Below are 24,991 nucleotides of genomic sequence, written 5' to 3'. Positions count from 1 at the left end.
ACGACATGCATGGTCACCCTAGAATTAGAATACTAAACTACCGATATTCTGTGTCAAATTGAATGTCATCATTGTCATCACGGTCTGGTTACTTTTGAAAACTCGTATCTCACTCAAGTTTAACAGTTTCAATTAGTTTCAATTTCGTAATCAAAATGCTGTCATTACGTTAAAGAGGTTTTAAGTTTATTAATTAGGTCTTGTAGGGTGACCATGATTGTAGAGAAATAATTTGCCCTCACCAAAAAGTTAAAAAATAGGAAAAAGTGTGGTTGGGTCAACTAAATACGACGGTGATCGATCAATTATCAGTTACTGAGTGTGCAGGATTAGTCCTGCTCACGTCTCATGAACATAGGCACCTCGCAATCGAGCTAGCAAAACCGTAGCAAATGACAGTTGAATGTAAAGGTTAGCGTTAATATGTCATGAATCATCATCATGACTCATGATAACATAGTCACTATTTTTTAAATTTTAAAGTTAAATTTGTGTTTCAGGAAAGTAAATTATTAAATTACTTCTTTAAATTTTTGTTTATTTGATCTCAATTTGTTGACTCTTAATTTGAAATACAAAATAAATTCTACCGACTTATAACGTAATGATGTGTGTATAGCACAAGGATGTAAATACCTTATTCAGCGTAATCACACGCAAACAGATCTTAAATAATTAATTTAACACTTTCGCAACCGGGCAAAAAATGGCGCACTACCCCAGAAACCGGTCGTCTATATCTGCGTACAAAACAACCCGCTGGGCGGGTTGTCCGGCATCTGAGCAAACATTACGAGTGCCTACCAGGCGGGTTCTCGGTAGTCAAAGTGTCATAGTTTTTGTATTTGACTTAGTAAATACGTATATATGCGTCAACCTTAATGTGCAACTGCTACGGTTTTGCTAACTCGATTGCGAGGTATGCTCATGAATCACCCTGTATATTGAAGTCTACAGGAGTTATCTTATCTAAAGTCTGTATCTTTAGGTATTTAAATAAAAGTAAACAAAATCTACCCTCAAATGGCTACTTAAGCCAGTTGAGGGTAGATGAAAACATTAAACGATCAAACGTAGGTTAAAGTAGGGTCGATATGTTGGTTAACTAATAAATGTTATAACTACCCGAATATTTAATATTTACAAATTAATTGTTTACATTTATTTAAATACCTGAAGATGCAGACTATAAGGGATATCGCGACTGTGGTCAGAGACTGAGGGAATTTCCGGGATATATATCTATGGTTACATTGGCTACTGAATTCTGGTTGACTGTTCTTCAAAATCTGTTAATTCTGGTCAATGTAAATGTCCGTAAACATTAAAAAAAAGGGTTGCACTCCGGGAGTCCCGGCAGAAGTGAAAACTCAATGACATTGTAACAGTTTTTCGATCAGGTCACGTGTCCGTCTTACGTGTTACGAATCTTACGGTCACGTGACCTGTCGCGAGTTTAGCATTTTTTCCCCATCACAAAAAGTGCACAGCGCCGCTAAAGAAGTTTTCTCTTCAAAAATAGTTTAGTTCATGATGAAACTTAAATTAAGCACTTATTCCGTCGCTAATACGTCCGTCTAACCTTCAAAGTCAGCTGCTGTCGATCGTTCGCGTTCGCAGTAATTAACTAATGTCCTAGACCCGCGATGGACACGAGGAGATAAATTCAAACTTACGTTTTGACAACAAAATGATGTCATTTTATTCTCATTCGCCCGTGCGTCTCGCTCGCACCAATAGTTACATGTAGGTACGGACAAGTACGAGCGCAATGCACGCGCGAGTGAAAAATTAAATGACGTTAACGAGATATAATTTTAGTAATACAAATCAAAAACTTCTAGAGTTAGACCAAGAAAAGTCTGCAGCGATTTCGATAGCCTACGCAGTACGTGTTATTTTAAACGTCAAACTTCTGTGAAATTATGACGTATAAATAACACTTTTACTGCGTGGCCTATCGAAATCGATTCAGACTTTTCCTAGTCTAAAATTCTACTATACTCAAAGAGTCTACGAAGTCACTAAGAAATCAGCTTAATTCTAAAAGGGCTTAGGAAATAAATTCCGTAGAAATTTCTGCGCTTATAACGAGAACAAAAGCGCGTAAGTGCACATCGATTCGATATAAACTTACGTTCTTTTAGAAAAAGAGTGGGTAAGTAATAATAATAATGCTTACCTCGGGCGAGACGGGACGACCGCTCGGAGGAGTGTCGGGAAGCGAAACTCCTACATTGGCGACATGGAGCGCCAATAATCGCCAATACGCCAACGCTGGACGCACGTAAACTTTGTCAACAATCACGTCACATTCCTAATTTAAAGATTGAATTTAAAAATCGAACTGCTGACGACTTTTAAATTTCGAATACCGTGAACGCTCCCGGTATTACGAACTTATTGTTATAAGTCGGCATTCTGTGTATACAGGGTGATTCAGGAGACGTGAGCAGGACTAACACTGCGCATTTCGTAAATTATAAGCAACTGTTTCGTATCAGTATCAGTGAGGTTAACGTACATTTTGTAGTCTAGTTGAAAAAAAAAAGTTATTAATTTATTTACGACATGCATGGTCACCCTAGAATTAGAATACTAAACTACCGATATTCCGTGTCAAATTGAATGTCATCATTGTCATCACGGTCTGGTTACTTTTGAAAACTCGTATCTCACTCAAGTTTAACAGTTTCAAATAGTTTCAATTTCGTAATCAAAATGCTGTCATTACGTTAAAGAGGTTTTAAGTTTATTAATTAGGTCTTGTAGGGTGACCATGATTGTAGAGAAATAATTTGCCCTCACCAAAAAGTTAAAAAATAGGAAAAAGTGTGGTTGGGTCAACTAAATACGACGGTGATCGATCAATTATCAGTTACTGAGTGTGCAGGATTAGTCCTGCTCACGTCTCATGAACATAGGCACCTCGCAATCGAGCTAGCAAAACCGTAGCAAATGACAGTTGAATGTAAAGGTTAGCGTTAATATGTCATGAATCATCATCATGACTCATGATAACATAGTCACTATTTTTTAAATTTTAAAGTTAAATTTGTGTTTCAGGAAAGTCAATTATTAAATTACTTCTTTAAATTTTTGTTTATTTGATCTCAATTTGTTGACTCTTAATTTGAAATACAAAATAAATTCTACCGACTTATAACGTAATGATGTGTGTATAGCACAAGGATGTAAATACCTTATTCAGCGTAATCACACGCAAACAGATCTTAAATAATTAATTTAACACTTTCGCAACCGGGCAAAAAACGGCGCACTACCCCAGAAACCGGTCGTCTATATCTGCGTACAAAACAACCCGCTGGGCGGGTTGTCCGGCATCTGAGCAAACATTACGAGTGCCTACCAGGCGGGTTCTCGGTAGTCAAAGTGTCATAGTTTTTGTATTTGACTTAGTAAATACGTATATATGCGTCAACCTTAATGTGCAACTGCTACGGTTTTGCTAACTCGATTGCGAGGTATGCTCATGAATCACCCTGTATATTGAAGTCTACAGGAGTTATCTTATCTAAAGTCTGTATCTTTAGGTATTTAAATAAAAGTAAACAAAATCTACCCTCAAATGGCTACTTAAGCCAGTTGAGGGTAGATGAAAACATTACGCGATCAAACGTAGGTTAAAGTAGGGTCGATATGTTGGTTAACTAATAAATGTTATAACTACCCGAAAATGTACAAATTAACTGTTTACATTTATTTAAATACCTGAAGATGCAGACTATAAGGGATATCGCGACTGTGATCAGAGACTGAGGGAATTTCCGGGATATATATCTATGGTTACATTGGCTACTGAATTCTGGTTGACTGTTCTTCAAAATCTGTTAATTCTGGTCAATGTAAATGTCCGTAAACATTAAAAAAAGGGTTGCACTCCGGGAGTCCCGGCAGAAGTGAAAACTCAATGACATTATAACAGTTTTTCGATCAGGTCACGTGTCCGTCTTACGTCTTACGAATCTTACGGTCACGTGACCTGTCGCGAGTTTAACATTTTTTCCCCATCACAAAAAGTGCACAGCGCCGCTAAAGAAGTTTTCACTTCAAAAATATTTTAGTTCATGATGAAACTTAAATTAAGCACTTATTCCGTCGCTAATACGTCCGTCTAACCTTCAAAGTCAGCTGCTGTCGATCGTTCGCGTTCGCAGTAATTAACCGAAACTAGAGTCGCGACGAACACGAGGATGTCGCCGTGACGCCGTTATACCTGCATGTACAACACCCGAATCGAGCCGATCCGTCACGAGCACTCCATCGAGCACGGCCACTAAATCAGCGATCGAAACTGCGGCTGATACTTTTAATTCACCGATGCCAACGCCCAGTGATGGAATTTCACCGCCCATGGATGAATCGCAATCTGAACCACTCAATGACTTTCAATTAGTAACGAGTAGGAAGAATAAACGCAAACATCAAAAACGGGAAATTATCGTAGGAGCTGGAAAGGAGGACGACGACCTGAAAACGGTTGAGCGATTAAAATATATTCAGGCATGGTCATTTCAACCTGACACAACGGTCGAAAATGTGACTAACTTTTTGAAGAAAACTGCAAATAGTGTCGATTATTATGTTGAGAAACGCACTATAAACTCGACCAGACATGCATCTTTCATAATTGGAATACCCGAGAATCTTTTCGAGCGTTTCAATTCGCCGACAGTGTGGCCCCCGCGCGTTCGCATCTCCGAGTGGTTTCTTGTGCGCCCCCGCAAGCGGCGGGGAGAACAAGACGGCAGTAACGTCGAACCCACTCGCACATAAGGCACTGCTACCGCACCCGCGGTCTCCCCCCGCTCCGACGCATCATAACAAACAAACTACAACAACTCCGACATCTGTAATTACACCAGCTGATCCCGCTCATGCGTCAAGAAACAAATGTAAACAATTGCGAATTATCCAGCAAAATGTCCAATGTTTGCGTAACAAAGTATGCAATATTGAGTCGTTGCTTAAATCTACTTTAAAATGTGACCTACTTTTAATGACAGAACATTGGTTGGTAGCTAATGAAATAAGCGTTACAAATATAATGAATTACAACCTTATCTCGTCATTCTCGCGTTCTACTCGGCGACACGGTGGAGTGTGTGTTTACGCGCATAATAGTGTGACATTACTTGAAAGGAGTGACCTTTGTAGTTTCTCGATCGAAATGCATATCGAAATAGCCGCGGTTCAACTAATTGAGACCAATTTAGTTGTATTATGTATTTATCGCTCGAATACTGAGGGAGACCTTACTATATTTTTAACTCAATTAGAATTGTTATTATTAAAAATAATTAATGAGGATTCGTACATTCTAATGATGGGCGACATAAATATCGATCTTTTGCAAAGATCTACTCATAAACGTCAGTTAATGGGCCTTCTGAATCTCTTTAATATACACTCAATTGTCAGTTTTCCTACTCGAATCCAGGGATCGTCCAGGACATGCCTAGATCATGCTTATACTGATTTGGCGAAAGAATCGGTCAAAACATTCCCGTTAGATCTCGCTATAAGTGACCACCGTGCCGTGGCTGTGGAAGTGACTATAAGAGATTTTAAACAAGTTACCCGACATGCTAAAAAAAGGTTAACTTCACAATCAAGAATGAATAACTTCCTTGACTCAATTCGACAATATAATTGGTCAACCTTTTTAAATAGCGATAATTTAAATTTCAATAGCCTTTTAAGCGTTTTAGTAGATAAACTAAATGCCCATTGCCCCATTAAAAAAGTCATGTTATCAAATAAGAATAAATATTGGTCTAACAACTTAACTGAAAAAAGCAACGAATTTTTACAATTATTAATTATGCTACAAAAATTTTACCCCAAAAATATACAACTTATAAATTTCATTTTAGCCTACAAATGTAGGCATAACAGCCTTCTTAGAAAAACAAAGCGGGAATTTTTGAATGAATCCATATCTCAGGGCACAAACACCTCTAGATCGCTATGGTGTATGATTCAAACTCAAACGAATAAAAGCATTCAAAGTAGTGACTCGTTCGCCGTATTGCGAAACTCTGTGTGTGGCGCGGCCGGCAGCGACGTGCAGCTGGCGGACTCGCTTAATGCATACTACTTGTCCGTGGTCCGTGATACTCCGTTGCGGCCTGATATTGCTAAGGCGATGCATTTTTTACGTTGTGGTGTGCCCCTGGTGATGGAGTGTATGTTTTTCGTACCCTTTAGCGTAGAGGAACTGGTGAAATTGATAATGCGCATTAAACCTAAGGATACGAAAGACATCTATGGCCTGCCAGCTCATACCTTACGCGTTTTGCCGGCTTGCGCCTTGCAAGCACTTTGCCACCAATTTAATAACTCCGCAAACAACGGCACCTACCCTGAGTCCCTTAAAAAAATAAAGGTCACACCGGTATACAAAGGGAAAGGTAGTAAAACGGAACTAAAAAATTATAGGCCTATTTCGCTGGTCCCTGTAGTCTCAAAGGTGTTCGAGTTGGGGGTTTGTGATCGCCTTATGCGTTTTTTGAGAAAAAGGGACAGCCTCTGCAGACAGCAATACGCCTACCAGGCCGGTAGGTCGACGACCGGTGCGGCTCGCCATTTGCTACGTACCGTTTTATGTCACTTGGAAGGCAGGAGGCGGGTGGCTGCCGTATTTTTTGACTTATCGCGCGCTTTTGATCTGGTAGACCACGGACTTATCGCAAACAAACTCGAGCATTATGGTGTCCGTGGTATACCACTCGCGATCATTACTTCCTTCTTAGCGAATCGATATCAGGCTGTGGAGGTGAATAGTGAGAGGTCAGCAGCTGAGCCGATCGGTGATAGATCAGTTCCCCAGGGGTCTAACGTAGGTAATAACCTGTTTGTTCTACTTATGAACGATCTCCCCTATGACTCACCTGCGGTTGATTTTGTCATGTATGCCGACGATATTTGCGCTATAGTAAACGCGGAAAATAGAGCACAACTGTGTGAGAACGTCCAATCTGTCACCTGTAGAGTTTTAGAGTGGTTTCGGGCAAACGGAATGATCCTAAATCTAGATAAGACAAAGCTGTTAGAGTTTGATCTTAAACAACCTGTAGCTACTTCTACCGATAATATAGGTAAACAGCCTATGCAGGTAAATGTCGAAAATGTGCCCCTGCCGACAACTAATGACGCATGTTTTGTAGGTTTCATCTTTGACCGAGGCCTTCAATGGCAATGTCAAATCGATAAGGTGTGCGCCAAATTAAGTTCTGCACATTTCGTCATTTCTCGCCTTGTGCCCTACCTGTCACGCCCAAACATTGTCAAGGCCTACTACGCGTATGTCCATTCAGTCCTGTCATACGGATTAGAGCTGTGGGGCCTCGCTGCAGACAGAGACCGGCCATTTGTCATCCAAAAAAAGATTATTAGGACAATGGCGAGAGTTGCCCCAGATACACCTGCCCGCCAACTTTTCATTAATTTCCGTATTTTAACACTCCCCTCCCTGTTTATTCTCGAGGTGGCAAAGTACGTCCGAGCGAACTTGTCTTCGTTCCCCAAGAAACAGTGGAACAGCAAAAGATTCCGGGACATTCGCCAGCATGACTTGGACCAGCCCACTCATCGCCTTAGGAAGACTGGCAATAGTATACACGTAGTTGGCACTAAGATTTACAATAACATCCCATGTGACATTAAAAACATGAACACCATTTCGGGTTTTAACTCACGCTTAAAATGTTTATTGGTTCGGAAGGCCTATTACTCCCTAAATGAGTTTATTAACGAGGGCAATGAGACCTGACATTTATTTTTTACTTATATAAAAATATGAACATTCCATCTTTTATTATGCAAATTGACATGTAATTTTTTTAGTTAATTCTACTATCCTTAGTTCATTAAGTGAATTGTATATATAAATGACAATGTATGACCATTACTGAATAAATGATATGATATGATATGATATGATGCCAATTCAAACTTACGTTTTGACAACAAAATGATGTCATTTTATTCTCATTCGCCCGTGCGTCTCGCTCGCACCAATAAATGTACGGACAAGTACGAGCGAAATGCAGGCGCGAGTAAAAAATTAAATGACGTTAACGAGATATAATTTTAGTAATACAAATCAAAAACTTCTAGAGAAGTCTGCAGCGATTTTGATAGCCTACGCATTACAAGTGTTAATTTAAAAACGTCAAACTTCTGTGAAATTATGACGTATAAATAACACTTTCACTGCGTGGCCTATCGAAATCGATGCAGACTTTTCTTAGTCTAAAACTCTACTATACTCAGAGTCTACGAAGTCACTAAGAAATCAGTTTAATTCTAAAAGGGCTTAGGAAATAAATTCCGAAGAAACTTCTGCGCTTATAACGAGAACAAAAGAGCGTAAGTGCACATCGATTCAATATAAACTTACGTTCTTTTAGAAAAAGAGTGTGTAAGTAATAATAATAATGCTTACCTCGGGCGAGACGGGACGACCGCTCGGAGGAGTGTCGGGAAGCGAAACTCCTACATTGGCGACATGGAGCGCCAATAATCGCCAATACGCCAACGCTGGACGCACGTAAACTTTGTCAACAATCACGTCACATTCCTAATTTAAAGATTGAATTTAAAAATCGAACTGCTGACGACTTTTAAATTTCGAATACCGTGAACGCTCCCGGTATTACGAACTTATTGTTATAAGTCGGCATTCTGAAGCCCGTTTAACTAAAGTCTTACGAAATTTTAATAGTATAGTTTCGTTCACCATAAAACACTACCGCACTTATTGAACGTGAATGTGACTCTGAAAAAGTAATATAAATACACAGATAACACTCCGAACGGATTGATAACGACTTGAAGAACAAGTTAAGTAAACAGAATTGCATTTTATGCTTGATGCAAAAATTACTTCAGACAATTTGACCTAGACTTTCCTTATAGTTCGTATTTTTAGCATTAGAAAAAAGACTATGCGATCTTGACGTGTCTTTTAAAAAAACGCGAAAAAAACTTTGAAAAACGCTTTTAAAAAACCAGTAACTACTCATGAAAGCAAAAAATTGTAAATAATCTTATATGATTCATAATTGTTATATATTTTGCCGTGACTTATTTTTCAATAAAAAGACACGTCAAGATTGTCTAACTTTATATTATTTTAACGCTAAAAATACCTAACTATAATTCATATACCTACCTAAGTCAAGTTAGATATTACAACATCATAACATAAATTACGTAAGATATTGCAATCCTATTTCTATCTACGTCACAGGCCAGAACCACTTGAATATGCGGCTGTCTATAAATAAATGCGACCATCCACACACCATCTATTTAAGGCCGTCCACATCGCATATAACTTGAAATTCCTTGCAAACGTTTGGTCAAACGTTCCACCAATCCAGGTATTGAGGGCGGTTCACCCTCAAGCGTCATTCGTTCGCGCCCTCTCGGCTGTGCGCGTCGCGTGCGTTCGGACCGTTCCGAAAAGTTTTTCGACATCGTTTGGACCGATCAGAAAGTTACATAAAATTTTGAAATTAGAATTCTCGCGTTTTGAGTGTTGCGAACAGTGTGAGGTTTGTGAGCATCGCTTGAACGAAAGTTTAGGTTAGTTTGGGAGTATTCGTTTTGTTTTGGTTTTACTAGAGTTAGGTCAAGAAAAGTCTGCAGCGATTTTGATAGCTCACGCAGTGCAAGTGTTATTTTAAACGTCAAACTTCTATGAAATTATGAAGACGTATAAATAACACTTGCACTGCGTGGGCTATTAAAATAGCTGCAGACTTTTCTTGGTCTAACTCTATACTTATTTTAAGCAATATTAAGTTAATCCATTGTGCTGGTGATGTATAGAAAATCTAGATTTATAGGGAAGCGTTCATACTGAACACAGTTATAAAGCAAATAAACCACTGTCAAATTAAAAGTATTTTCTAAATAGAATCAACTCGACTTAATTCAACTTTAATACAATGTGCATGAAACTTATTTAATTCTTAAACTTATTTAATTTGTGATATTTATTGCATTATTGAATTATTATCTCATCCGTTACTAATACACAAAGAGTACCTATCTATATAATCTAAAAACTACAGGTATCTAAACATAGAAAAACTTAAAATAAGTAAATTAAAAATATATCCCCCACTGGTATCCGATACAATGTAACGCAATAGGTACTAATTCTTTAAGCGAATCCAATTCCAAATATAATAATGTAGTCTAAGTTCAAGAATGGCAACAATTTGAGAAATTACTTAATTCAAAATTATTAAAGTACTACTTAAATATAATGAAATGAACTCTTAGACATTTAAAGTACAACTTACCGGGTTTTTCATTACGACGAAAAAATATTGATAAAACCTGTATGTAAATGAGACCACGTGTAAACGATAACTTTTATAGATAGTCGTTCCAACAGGCACTCTGCAATGTTACTTTGTTATGTTACAATGTACGGTTACGATGATAAATATGTACACGCTTTTACTATGCAAACATGTCAAAATGTAGGTAATAAGTAATAAGACATATTTATGAAACTACCGGCTAGGGTAAGTTGGTTGACAGTGGTTTGGTGGTAGAGTCGGACCAAAAAAGTCTGCAGCCGATTTTATAGCCCACGCAGTGCAAGTGTTATTTATACGTCATAATTTCATAGAAGTTATAAGAGGAAGCCTGAAAGTTGCACCCGTAACAGGAAAAGTAAGGGCAAATCGCCTAGCGTGGTGCGGGCATGTGATGCGGAGGTATGAAAGTCATGTGACGAGAAAGGTATTACGAATGAATGTGGAGGGAAGTACGAGGAAAGGAAAACGGAGGAAAAGGTGGATGGACTGTGTGAGAGATGATATGAAACGAATGCAAGTGAATGATGAAATGACGGGCGACATAGAGGTGTGGAGTGTGGAAAAGAAAGACATGCTGCGCCGACCCCAAGTGAACACACAACACACAACAACAAACAACAACACAACAACAACACAACACAACAACAACAACAAGACAAGACAACAACACAACACAACAACAACAACAAGACAAGACAATGATGACAACAACAACACAACAACACAACAACAACAACAACCTATCAACCATACTTATACTATATATCTTGGACAAGGGCAAGAGAATGATGAATTTCATAGAAGTTTGACATTTAAAATAACATTTGCACTGCGTGCTGGGCTATTAAATCCGCTGCAGACTTTTCTTGGACTGACTTTACACAGTAATTATCACATTTTCTGAGAAAATTCAATACCTATTAAAGTGTCATTCTATAGAAATTGCTAACTATGTAAACAAACCACCATATTAAAATTGTCTCTGAATGTATGATTATGATGAATTTACTAGTGACTTTTGTTTACATAGTTAGCAAGTTCTATAGAATGACACTTTATTTTACACTTTTTCCCGCCCAAAAGTTGCTTCTTGTTAACACGGATTTATAATACCTTCAAAAATGTGAACACAATAAAATGGAAACATTCAAATCGTAAAGATTCCAGATCAAATATTACGCAATACGTCTTAGAATAAACTTTAAAGTGTTATCGAAATCCAAACAGAAGTTATTTTTAAAAGTAGCTGAACAAATGTTGGTCAGTTTGAGAAGTACAGCCTACAGTTTACTTTATTGTTCCTATAACAGGACAGACCCGGTATTATTCCAACAGTTACAATTTTAATCGAACAATGGTAGATCTTAACGTATTCCTAAAGAACAATACGGTTTATGAATTGTCAACATAAATATCGAAGTAAGTTTCTCGAAGTTTCCTCCCCTCGTTTCTACGCAATATTTCGATTAATAATCCCAGTAAGCAATCGGAATTAATAAGCATTCGGCGCCCGAATTATGCTTCTGACGGAAATGTTTGGCAAATTGTAATTAGAAGTTGTTTGGGGCGAGAATTAGCCCCCACAATTAGAAATATTGTGGCGGACGACATCAGCCCTCGAAAAGCGAATTGTATGGACACACGATTCAAAATACTTAATGTATTAACAGTATAAGTGTCTTGGCTGTAGCTGTAAACTTATACTTAATGTTTGCCCGAATAAAGAATAAATGGCTATTTTACAATAATAGTACATTATTGCAGAGGCCGGGAAAGGGCAATTCGTGGATGAGTTTCGATTTTGTCGGACGACGCGAAGCGGAGTCCGACAAAGAAGACGAATCCACGAATTGCTATTCCTGCCGAGGCATATATAGTGCTTTTCTCCAAACATGCGAGGAAATAAGCTAAAGTAATTATTATTTAAGCATCAAGCATCACTCAAATCAAACCTTCACATCCAAAATGTCAAAAACAATTTCCCTCTTTAATTAATTTTTAAAAGTTAAAAGCACAAACTTATTCTGCCATTCGTCAGTACCATTCAATATTCGTTCATTCAATATAATTGCGCAATATAGTTTGTCAAACCAACTTTGCAGTCAGTAAGAACCAGGAAAACTACACCCATCCTTTTCTTTTGGGTGCTAGTACTAGTGTAAGACAAAGATAGTATGATTCTCTTTGTCTATGTTTGAAATGAGAAAGTCCTTTGACAAACTATGTAAGCTTTATGAACACGGATGAGATTTAAAAAAAATATAAAAATAATCTTTGATTTTATTAAGCAGTATTCGCACGATCATACACGTGAAATGATAGCTGATCGGGTCGTGTAGAAGCGGCTCGCGGCAATAATAATTGGCTGTTTGCGTTTATTATTATTAAAAAGTAAAAAACACTACAGTAATAAGTTATTACTGTAGTGTTTTTTTACTTCCCGTCCGCTAGAACAGGACAGCGATAGTTTGATGTTTTTTAGTTAGAGTTTGACATTAACGAAGAACTTCCCGTACTATTTTTGCTACAGTAAGGTGAACATTTCCGAGCATATTGGAGAAAAATAATATTATTATTCATATTGCACAAGGCAGTATAAGAAAACAGTAAACATAACACGATAACGAAATTGAAATTAGAGTGGACACTGTAGAGGTAGTGGTGTGACTTTAAATCTTTCTTTAATAAAATAAATAATAGCCATATCTTTACCTCTCGATGTCTCGATTAATTTTATTATAAACTGACCCTGAACCTGTCTCATTGGTACTAATAACCTTATCTTATGCGAGTAGTTCCTTTTGAAAGTGTATTGTGTTATTTAATGTGGTCTTTATCTAGTCGCAGTTAAAAACTATCAACGAGGCACCCCCGCATTTTGTTATTAAACATAAAAAACCGGGCAAGTGCGAGTCGGACTCGCGCACGAAGGGTTCCGTACCATAATGCAAAAACAAACAAAAAAAAGCAAAAAAAAAACGGTCACCCATACAAGTACTGACCACTCCCGACGTTGCTTAACTTTGGTCAAAAATCACGTTTGTTGTATGGGAGCCCCATTTAAATCTTTATTTTATTGTTTTTAGTATTTGTTGTTATAGCGGCAACAGAAATACATCGTCTGTGAAAATCTATCACGGTTCGTGAGATACAGCCTGGTGACAGACGGACGGACGGACGGACGGACGGACAGCGAGGTCTTAGTAATAGGGTCCCGTTTTACCCTTTGGGTACGGAACCCTAAAAAACATTGCTAATTGCTAAACTTTTTTAAACAAATCGTTTCCTCTGTTTCGGCCTGCGGTAGACCATATGAGTATCGCATCATCAGTCTATTGAGCCACCAAAAGCGTGTCTATCCGGTGTTATCTACGCCATAAGTCGTCTGCTATAGACGAAAACGCAAATAATGATGATTTTAAACAAGCTTAAAGGCTCACTACCGGAGCAATGGAACTTGCTAACTATGTAAATAAAAATCACTAGTATATTCATCATTCAGAGAAAATTTCAATATGGCGGTTTGTTTACATAGTTAGCAAGATAAAATGACACTTTAGTCCATATATTAGATGTCAAGCCAAACTTCTCAGTTGGATCACGTACCATTGGAATACTCTCAGTTGGTCTGGAGACCGAACGCATTTTGACTAAAATTAAACGTTCCTAATTGAAGTTAAGTAACTGAATGCGTAATTATTTTACAAGACAACGACGCCATTTCAGCCCATTTATTTTAACAGAAGCTGTGTCTAAGGCGCTTTAATGACAGCTGATGATATTTATAATTTTGTTATATTTTACGTTATGACATTCACCAAAGTGTTTGATTTTATTGACCATGTTATCAAAATCGGGTTATGCAATGATATTAGTTAAGGTGGTGGTACTAGTGCTCGACATGCTAATGCCCAATAGATGCCATGCTGTCACCTCTATTGACAGTGACTTCAGTTTCAAGATGACATGTACCTACTGGGATCGCGTCGAGCACCAGTACCACCACCTTATCTTAAATATAAGGTTGCCTATCTAGTTAGCTAGTACCATTATTCATTATTATAAGATACTTTTAGAAATCCTTAAATAAAAACCAAACTTTATTTCGGTAGTATTCATCTACAAACTTTGTTACAGATGTGCCTTCGCAATCATCGCTAAGCCAACCGGTCAAAGAACTGACAGCATAAATCTCAAAAACTTCGACTACCACTTCAGAAAAAAAAGTTTCCGCGTTAATCCTGGCCGGTAGGAATAGATGCCCGATAATTTGGAAAAGGAAAAGTTCGAGGTTAGGCTGTGGCTTGCTGGCGGCGGTGGATCTGGGTGGGGTGCGCGGGCGCCGTCGCGCAGCGCAGCCCGCTCGGCTGGGCCATGGGTAGCTCGCAGCGGCTAGCCGCCGTGGCCGCAGCCTCGCATGCGCGCCACTATAACCACAGCCATGAGGTGTTGCATACGGAGACTGCGCATTATAATGTCAACATACTCTTTGTCAGGTTAGTACTTATGTGAACTTATGTGAAGGTCTCCAAACCCCGGTCCGTGGGCCAAATCCGGCCCGCGACATGTTCCAATCCGGCCCGCCGACACCCAAAGCGAGTGCCCACTGTCTGGCCCGCGGGAGCCAGGTTCCAGGGGTTGAGCATTCATTGAGAGTGGAACTGTTCCTAACAGCAGCAACCAGACACCCTCCCCCGGCGCAAAAACCGACCGTGGCCCGCTCGAAAGTTTCTGAGGCGCAATATGACCCTCAGGTAAAAGAGATTAGAGGCCCCTGCCATGGAGGTATTCTTTAGTTGAAAGTGATGCTTTTCGGGTTTACTACGAACTTAAGATTTAAGTTTTTTACAATTATTCGTTTCTACATTAGGGAATAATTCTCTTGTTTCTGCTCACACGCGCACCACTGCAACCGCACCCAAGAGGTGCTGCATTATAATGTCATCATACTTTTTAACAGGTTAGCATGTGAAAACAAGATTTTGCTTTTCCAGGCTTATTTCAATTTATACTAACTAATTTATCTTTCTTACAATTAGTAGGTTTGAAACTTGCAAGTTATTTCACCCTAAAATTTAAAGATTACAATATCTTAGCAGAGTGAAGAAAGGAGTTAATGTCAATAATATTGTGATAGATACACCGGCAAACATCGACGAAACTATCATACTCTTTATACATCAAGGAATAATGTTCTCATAAAATTGTATCCAGCAGACACCTTATAAAAATCTAATAACATAATAACGCCACAATTTAAAACTATAAGCTGAACAAAGTCCCAGGACGGTCAGTAAAGTGTGAGCACCTCGTAACCATTTCATGATAACAAGATTTCCTAACATAGGTCATCCGTCGAACCTCATCATTCACAAAACGTCGTATCTCACTATGAGCGACGTACACGTATACGACTTTTTGCGTACTAAATGTAAAAGAAAAACGTAGTGCAAAAATGGCGTATGTGACTATGAATGTCGTAGATAGTTACGACGACGTTAAAGTAAGTTTTCTAAATCCCGTCTGTGAAAACGACTGGTCAGACTCGTTACAGTTTTATAGCGCGATGAATTCCTCAAAAGGGTAGTAAGACGAAGATTTACAACAAAGTAGAAAATCAACTTGGTATTGGGGAAGGATTTATGTAATAAGTTACTGTCGAGTCCAGAAGAAATATCAAGAAATTCATCTTTAAGTATAAAATTATCATTATTATATTGACGAACAAGGATTTCCTACATTTTATTTATTTAAATTTAACAAAACTACTACTATGTACATATGTAGGCAGCTAGGTTGTACTTATTTCAGTTCGTAATTTATTGGTATTTCAAAAACTAGGTATCTACGAGAATTATCTGTCACAACGCCGGTATACTACGCCACAACTCGTAGCATCGCCCGCTATATAATAAAACCATTCGTAGCAGTTTGCTGCTACATCCCGCCATACGCATCAAAGGCTTCACACCGGTATAAACATCACATAAATTTCAGGGACCCGAAGCGCGTAGGTACTCAAACGTCTTTAAAATTGATAGCCTATCTGACGTATTCGAACTTCAAGATATTCACAAGAGATGACACGTACTAGATCCATTCTAGATACGTTATAGTTTAGATATCAACTAGTTCTCTTTTGCAGCGTAATTCGGGCAACCAATGTCACTTTTACGTTAGATAGCGTAAGATATCTATTAGATGTGAATTGGATCTCTAAGTCATATCCAGTGGAAATCGTTCAAGATTATCTCCAGAATCGCGCAAATGTCATTGTCATTTGACAGGTTAGATTTTAAACATATCGTTATCGTATCTTGGTTATGTCTAAAAGATATCTAATAGATGTCTATTTCAAAATCCGAATCGGGCCCTAAGGCCGTTTATACGTTAGGTTATCAGGTCATTCGTGACCGTAGGTAGGCCAAGGCGCACGTTGACGTAATTCGCGTGAAAGTTCCAATCCAATACCGTTATCTAAAAATGACTTAACTGACATGCTTTCAACTGTAAGAATTAACTTTTTTCGGCATTGAACTAAAAAAATCCAGTGTTTTATCTATTGGGCGTAAGCGACATAGTTTTTTAGTCCAAATTCCACCTTTTTCAGTTAAAAGCAATACTCATGTTTATTTCCCGATGTTTACAGCGAGGTCGCACCGATTTAATGAGATAAGGGGGAGACGGACGAAAACGTTGAAAGGATGTTTAAGGCATTGTGAACTATAGTTCGTTTTTTTTTAGCATTAGAAAGAACTCCACAGAAGCAAGCGTACAGTTTTTATCAGGCTCTTTAATTGTTAATAATTATTGAATTATCTAATGTAGCACGGTCAATACATATAATTTACTTCAAATTATTACCGCTAAAAGTGCCGGATTTGGAACCACAAGCTTACTTCTGCGAAGTTCTTTCTAATGCTAAAAAAAATGAACTTTTTTATAGTGACCTTAGGCCCACTTGCACCATTCCACTAACCCGGGGTTAACCGGTTAAACCAGGAGTTGCCATGGTTAGTCATACAATTTGACACTAGTTTAACAGTTTAACCGCTTAACCCCGGGTTAGTGGAATGGTGCAAGTGGGCCTCAGTAAATAGGTAGTGTTTAAGGGAAAAACAAAGAGCGTACGTACTTTAAGCTATAAATACATCTAAGACAACATCGGCATCTGATCGGCCGAGAAATACAAAAAAAAACCAATTGATTTTATCGCGATTTCAGGGCTGCTCCCCATTTTTTTTTTAATCTTTATTAAATAAAAGGGTTTTATCATAGTTGATGACGTCACCCCCATTGTTACAAATCAAAATTACAAATTTACCGACGCTTAATTCCAAAATTAACTAATTTATATAAATCTTTAGCTGCTTTTGATAAAGGGTGTGCTAAAATATCGTTACATGTACCCACATTCAATAGGTTAATTTTATGTTTAATTACAAAGGCTTGCCTTTCTGCTTCGTTTCGGATACATTCCATCATAATGTGAGTAGCATCTTCTCTTGTCCCACATTCCATACAGTTTTGTGTATCACTCTTGCGCATCAAGAAAGCAAAGCTATTTAGTGGAATGTGTCCGGATCGAAGTCTGAGGGCTGTTATAATATCCAACCTACTCATACCAGATCCTCTAAGCCATGGCACTTGACACAGATTAGGTTGGATTGTTCTGTACCATATTCCTTTGTTTAAAGACCTCTCGTCAAAGTGCTCCTTCCATAAGTCTCGGCATTTAGAACGTGCGAAGTTTAGACAGTCAGTATGGTATGGCAAACAAGTATTTACTATTCCTTCTGTTATAGCTTCCCTGGCAAATCTATCAGCAGATTCGTTCCCCGTTAGACCTATGTGAGATGGCACCCATTGCAAATGTATTTTGATACTTGACCCCGACAGTTTATTTAAAGTTTTAAGAATAGTATAGGCTATCGGTGCTCCTCGAAAGCTCGAGGTGCATCGAGCCAAATATTGTAAAGCACTTCTAGAGTCTGTACATATAACAAACTTTCCAGAGTTAAATGATTCGACATATGCAATCGCCTCTGCCAACGCTACCAATTCAATGTACATAATAGAAATATTATCATTAATTTGAAGTTTTACACAACTGTTTAATTGAGGGTCAAATATCGCCACACCTGCACCATTTGCACATTTAGATCCATCAGTATAGATGAAATAGTAATCAGGGTACTTTTTCTTTAAAAATAATTGACAAGTTTCCTTTAAGGTATGAACGTTCAACTTTTTTTTTGATATCTGCACACCTTCAATATACAGCGAGATTACATTAGAAAGATCCACGCTGCTGACCCACGTATCCAGTGTAAAGAGTTCAAGTTGGCGTGAAGTATGAATTTGAATATTTTCTAAAAATTCGTGAGCTTGAATTAATAAAGGTTTTTTCTTACGTCTCCAATATAGGTTTCCCATTGAAATATATAGTTTTTCTATTTTTTCCATTGCTATGTTATTCTCATACGATTTCGTTTTCAAGGGCTGCTCCCCATAAAGTGTCATTCTATCATATTGAACTTGGTAACTATGTAAACAAGCCGCCATACTGAAATTGTCAAAGAATGATGAATTTACTAGTGACTTTTGGTTACATATAATGTAATTCTATGGAACTTGCTAACTATGTAAACAAACCGCCATATTGAAATTGTCTCTGAATGATGAATTTAGGTACTAGTGACTTTTGTTTACATAGTTAGCAAGTGGGATAAGTGGCGTACTCAAGTGTAACTTCGCATTTTCATTCCTCGTGCCAGTGCCTACCATCTACAAGTAGAACTGAGCACTATAGTAAAAGTCGTTTATATTGACCTACATAAATATCACCTCGCAAAACAAAATATGGCTGAACATACAAAAAACACACTGTCTATCTTTATATCATCAAGCTAACTAACACAGGGACAATTCAACAATTTCAATTAAAACCTTAAAGGAAAGGCTTAAAGGAAAGTCGAAACTAAACCTCACGTGGTCATAAAACACTAACGATTAACCCGCCCCCCCTCACCTGCCCCTAAAGTATGTACTTAAACCACTTACGTTCTACCGTGTTTAATTTCCCTCCTTAAATAATAGATGAAAATGTCCCGCAAACTACCGTTTCTTACGGGAACATTCCCGGCCGCGGTCCGGGATGAGCGGCCTGCAAATTGCTTTTCATGTGTCGAATTAACGCGACGTCCGGCCCTCTAGGGCTGTCACGTACAAGATGTATGGCCGAGACAGGCAAATAAGCTCCCTTGCCTATAAAGCGGTCAAGAGGAAAAACGATTAGTACATTTACCACATTAAGGGGTAGTTTTCACATTCAAAGTGCAATTTAAGTACAAACTGTAGCAACGTTTAAATTCTCCTATTCATATATAGTATGAGTACTCGTAACAGGTGGTGCTATAATCGAGAATTTGGGTTCTGGAATCCAACGCAAAAGTTAATATTCAAAATTAATTAAAAATACAATAGTGTGCTCGAGAAACTGAAATCGGTGAAAAATAGAGATACTAATCCTAAAAATACGTGTGACACCTCATTAGATTCGTCATTAAAAAAAAGGGGGGGGGGGGAAAGTAGATACTTAGTATCTCTATTTCTCACCGTTTTCAGTTTCTCCAGCACACTACAGGACCTCGTAGTTAACAAATTCGAAGTTATATTTAATGTTACAAATATTCAATTTACCCGTAATTACTTGCTTATATATCAGTTGACTCTTATGATGGACTCTTAAAAAACGGTCCTCACGAAAAAGATCAGCCGCCTTAGCCAAGGTGACAATCGCCATCGCTTCGTCATCGAATCGCTTTGTGTCTCTCTATCACTCTTCCATATTGGTGTGATAGTGACAGTTGCGTTTCGTTCGCTACGGAGCGTTAGCGATTGGCATGTGTTCTACGGGGCCAGGTTAGGACTGAAATCATGAAAAAAATTGTCACCAAGCCAATTCCAATGACAATCTCATTCTTAAAGGTCATGTTTTCCGGGTCACATCATATGAATTGCCCGTCTTGTTTTGTATCAACTCAAGGAGACGGATATCTAGCCTCGCAGACCTATAGGGTTGTCACTTGTCTGTGATATTAAATGTCATGGACCGAATGGACAATGAAATCATGTCCACAATTAATTCCGCCAGGACAGTATTCTGCAGAATTGCATAATCCGTTCAAAGCGGCTGTACGTCTTGCTTGCCTAACAACGATGACGTTAGCATTATATCTTTAGAGTTATTGTGACCTGTTAGGATTGCTAATTTGGGTACTAAAACGTTGGCACTAAATTATTTGCACATCAAGCCAGCGACTAAAAAGTGAGTAACTAACTTTTTTTGGACATTACACTGATTGCTGACACTTAAGATTGCCACAGAGTGACTGAACTGTTGTGTCGAGTAATTTTTATAGATCTGGCAACCCTAATAGTTAGCAAACTAACTTCCCACTATGGCTACACAGCTAATCTAGGGAATTCCACTAATACTCGTAGTTGACACTCTGTTAATTGTAATGGATTTCACACTATGGCTTGACCAGTCTATATTATGTGTAATCTGTAGTGTTTAGTGTTAGCAACCCTAATAGTTAGCAAACTAACTACCCACTATACGGCTACACATCTAATCTAGGGCATTACACTATTAGTTGACACTCGGGACATTTATTTAAGATTGTTTCTTCACTATCGACTGACCAGCTTATGGGTAATATGTGGTGTTTAGTGTTAGCAACCCTAATAGTTAGCAAACTAACTTCCCGCTATACGGCTACACAGCTAATCTAGGGCATTACACTATTAGTTGACACTCGGGACATTTATTTAAGATTGTTTCTTCACTATCGACTGACCAGCTTATGGGTAATATGTGGTGTTTAGTGTTAGCAACCCTAATAGTTAGCAAACTAACTACCCACTATACGGCTACACATCTAATCTAGGGCATTACACTATTAGTTGACACTCGGGACATTTATTTAAGATTGTTTCTTCACTATCGACTGACCAGCTTATGGGTAATATGTGGTGTTTAGTGTTAGCAACCCTAATAGTTAGCAAACTAACTTCCCGCTATACGGCTACACAGCTAATCTAGGGCATTACACTATTAGTTGACACTCGGGACATTTATTTAAGATTGTTTCTTCACTATCGACTGACCAGCTTATGGATAATATGTAGGGTTTAGTGACTTTAGTGTTAGCAACCCTAATAGTTAACAAACTTACTTTCCTCTATGGTTACTCAGTAAATTGAATAAGAATAAGAATAAATCTAGGGCATTACCTAATTTTGACAGTTCAACTTGGTGGATTGTAATCACGCAGAATATTAAATTTTTGTAATGAAATATGCTTCACTATCGACACGTTAAAGTACAAGTTCAGATATTTTTGAGCACCTAGGCACAGAATAAATAATAGTTCTAGGTACTTACAGAAGACACACTCTCTAACAAAACGCGTCTGTCACGATAAGCACAGATATGGCCGCTAGGTGGCGACAGCGCCACGCGCGGCTTATGGCAAACCCCAAAATTGGGGTCGAACGGATGTACTTTTAGCTACCTGTAGCAAAGCGACGAAATCGCGGAGTGAGCCACGCCTGACCTAGGCCGGTCCGATAAGTGTGACGGCAACTGTACACAATATTATGACACATAAGGTTAAACGCATTTCATTATTGTTTTAGTTAAATCGTTTATGAATAATATTACGAAACTAATGGGCGCGGAAGATTGATTGCGGCATTTGCATTATTTTAATTTAATTTCGTGCCCTTTACTAAGTGCTTACATTTGGCTGGCCACTGAGAACTTTAATATGTCCACTGTTTTATAGGTAATAAATAATAGGTAATGAAATGAAATGAAAATATTTATTTTCAGGCAACTATTGGCCCATAGATAAATACCTTAAAAACTAGCATGCATATTATTATAAAATCTAGACACGCGGCAGCGTGTCAAGCCAAGTTCAAGCAAAGGAACTGGCTAGCCAGCGCCGAGTGTAATATTACACGAACCACTTGGTGCCACTTTTGACCCTTCTATAACTCAAAACATCTTTGACGTAAACACATAAAACTACGTGTGTTTAATTATATCCATAAGGATATCTAGAAGCCCAAATTTCATGAAGCTAGCTCAAACGGTTATAAAGGTATGAAGGTCAAAAAGTCGTAAATTTTAAGACTGACTTATGACTTATAGTACCTAAACCTAACCTACTTCCAGATGGCCTAGAAGGATGAAATTTGGAATCCAGCTCGGTTTTGTGTGTAAGCGTAGGAAAAAATCTAAAAATAAAAAAAAGTTAAAAAATAGGGGGGGTCCCCATACAATTTTTTTTTTTATTGTAGCGTTGGAACCGTTACAAGCAGATATTTGAAACTACCCCAATATATGTATTATTATATTTGCTATATTAAAATAAAGTTTAGTCAAAAAATAAGTGGTGTCCCCATACAAAAAACTTGTAATACGCTCTAAACAACCGGCCAACGGTGTGTCGTCGGTGGCGCGCGGCACCACATAATTATACAAAGAACAGAAGTAAAAACCATACAGCGGAAACACAAGAAAAAACATTAAATCTCAATACCTGCCTAGTTTTCTTTACAAAAAGTATTGATATCCCACCAAAAACATAAATGTAAAAAAGGAGAGCCAAGTTCAATACAAAAATTATGCTTGGCTGTGGGGCTCGCCGCAAAAAGAATGGAGATCTAAATGAGTGCCACTGCCAAGTTCTATGCAAAATCCAAATATGTATTTATAGGAACAAAATAACATTATAAACAAGTATTAAACTCTATTTCTTTGCTTTATTGGATACCTATAACAATTGCTGTTATTTAAAAAAATGTGAGATCTTAAAGTAGGTTAGATTTGGCTTGGCCAGGTTTTATCAGAATTACAATATATATAAAATGATTGATATAATGAAAACTGGCCAAGTCAAATCTAACCTACTTTAAGATCTCACATTTTTTTAAATAACAGCAATTGTTATAGGTATCCAATAAAGCAAAGAAATAGAGTTTAATACTTGTATAAAATGTTATTTTGTTCCTATAAATACATATTTGGATTTTGCATAGAACTTGGCAGTGGCACTCATTTAGATCTCCATTCTTTTTGCGGCGAGCCCCACAGCCAAGCATAATTTTTGTATTGAACTTGGCTCTCCTTTTTTACATTTATGTTTTTGGTGGGATATAACTTAAAATTAAAAACACAATTATGGCTGCGATGCAGTTCGCATCCTTGCAGTGTCTGGGAGCCAGCCGCGGAACCCCTCCCCCTTCCCCTGCCCCTCTTAGTTGTGTGTGATGTGTTTAGATAGACATTCTTTTTTTAATCCGGTAAATTTTTATACCTATAGTTCGTTTTTTTAGCATTAGAAATAAGGTAAACAATCTTGATGTGTCTTTTAATTGAAAAACACATTTTAAAAATAAGTTACGGCAAATGTGTAACAATTATGAATCTAATACGATCATTTATATTCTTCTGCTTTCATAAGTAATAGTCACTGATTTTTAAAAAGCGTTTTTCAGTTAAAAGACATGTCAAGATCGCTTACCTTCTTCCAAGTTCTTTCTAATGCTAAAAAAACGAACTATAGGAATAGCGTAGCGGTGAGCTAAATTGGCAACTGAATGGACATCACAGGTTAGCCCGGGTAGGGGAAGACCAAATAAGTGTTCCGTGAACAATTTGTACGGAACACTAAAAAGAGATGGTGGGTCGACGTCGACGCGTTTTACGAGTACAGCGACTGGCGGGGTGGCGGGAGCATGATGAACCAAACTGTGATGAAAGACGGAAGTAAGAACGAACGGGACGAAAACGGACGAACGGAGGACGGACGGAACGGGGGGAACGGGACGGAAGGAGTGGGACCTTTGCCCAGCAGTAGGATGAAAAATAGATTATTAAAAGAAAGTTGTCAACGCAATTCATTGTATTGATGAGAAATGGGTTTTAGTTTAGTTGTTTACTATGTTATAAGACTTAGCAGCCCCTTTAACATCCAAATAAGTAGGTATAACAGCCGTATTCTGCGCCATTACAGTACCTAATTGTGGCGGCTCCCGACAGTTGCGGTTCCCGCAGTGATAGGTGAGGCGGGTCGCGACAGATCACTGCTATTTTGGGCACTTTCCTGTATTATACGAGTACATATAGTTTTCGGAGGATTCACTATTGATTGTGTGGTTCATCGCTTTTAGTTAATTCACCACTCACTTTGCAATACTTGTTTCTAAAACTTTAGTTCTTTATATCCAGCTACCGTACATACACATACTGTCTGTTGCTACCTTTTTGAATGTACTGCACTCTTTTCTTTTGTAGTGCACTCAGTCCCTTTGGTACTAAATTCATTTTTGGATAAACTTAAATTCTCAACTAAAGTTCGAAATAAATGTGACATTCCACGGCAAAAGGTACCTTATGGCAGCTGGCGCTTACGTCGCATAGCGCCGCAATAATATTGGAGTGGCGTTAATAATAGCGTAAGCGCCAACCGCCATACGGTACCTGTACACGTGGGACGTCACAAATAAAGATGTTGATGTAGGTAGTTATGATAATATAGCCAACATTA

General features: G+C 38.1%; 2 protein-coding genes across 3 annotated transcripts in view; one reads left to right on the top strand and one right to left on the bottom strand.

Annotated features, from left to right (window-relative positions):
• LOC134672117 (probable beta-hexosaminidase fdl) overlaps positions 1 to 24,991 on the bottom strand; it is a 183,678-nt gene that overhangs the window by 43,571 nt on the left and 115,116 nt on the right. The gene's annotated exons all lie outside the window — the stretch shown is intronic.
• LOC134672102 (uncharacterized) overlaps positions 9,430 to 24,991 on the top strand; it is a 52,623-nt gene continuing 37,061 nt past the window's right edge. For both annotated transcript variants that reach the window (XR_010099299.1, XM_063530014.1), the window contains exons 1-2: positions 9,430 to 9,615; positions 14,502 to 14,860. Coding sequence is in view for 1 of the 2 variants with exons in the window: in XM_063530014.1 (XP_063386084.1) it covers positions 14,739 to 14,860 (122 nt within the window). In the remaining variant the exon portion in view is untranslated. The remainder of the gene's footprint in view (positions 9,616 to 14,501; positions 14,861 to 24,991) is intronic.

The sequence above is a fragment of the Cydia fagiglandana genome, chromosome 16, assembly GCF_963556715.1.
Source record: "Cydia fagiglandana chromosome 16, ilCydFagi1.1, whole genome shotgun sequence".
Taxonomy (NCBI): Eukaryota; Metazoa; Arthropoda; class Insecta; order Lepidoptera; family Tortricidae; genus Cydia; species Cydia fagiglandana.
This window is presented reverse-complemented; position numbering and strand designations above follow the sequence as displayed.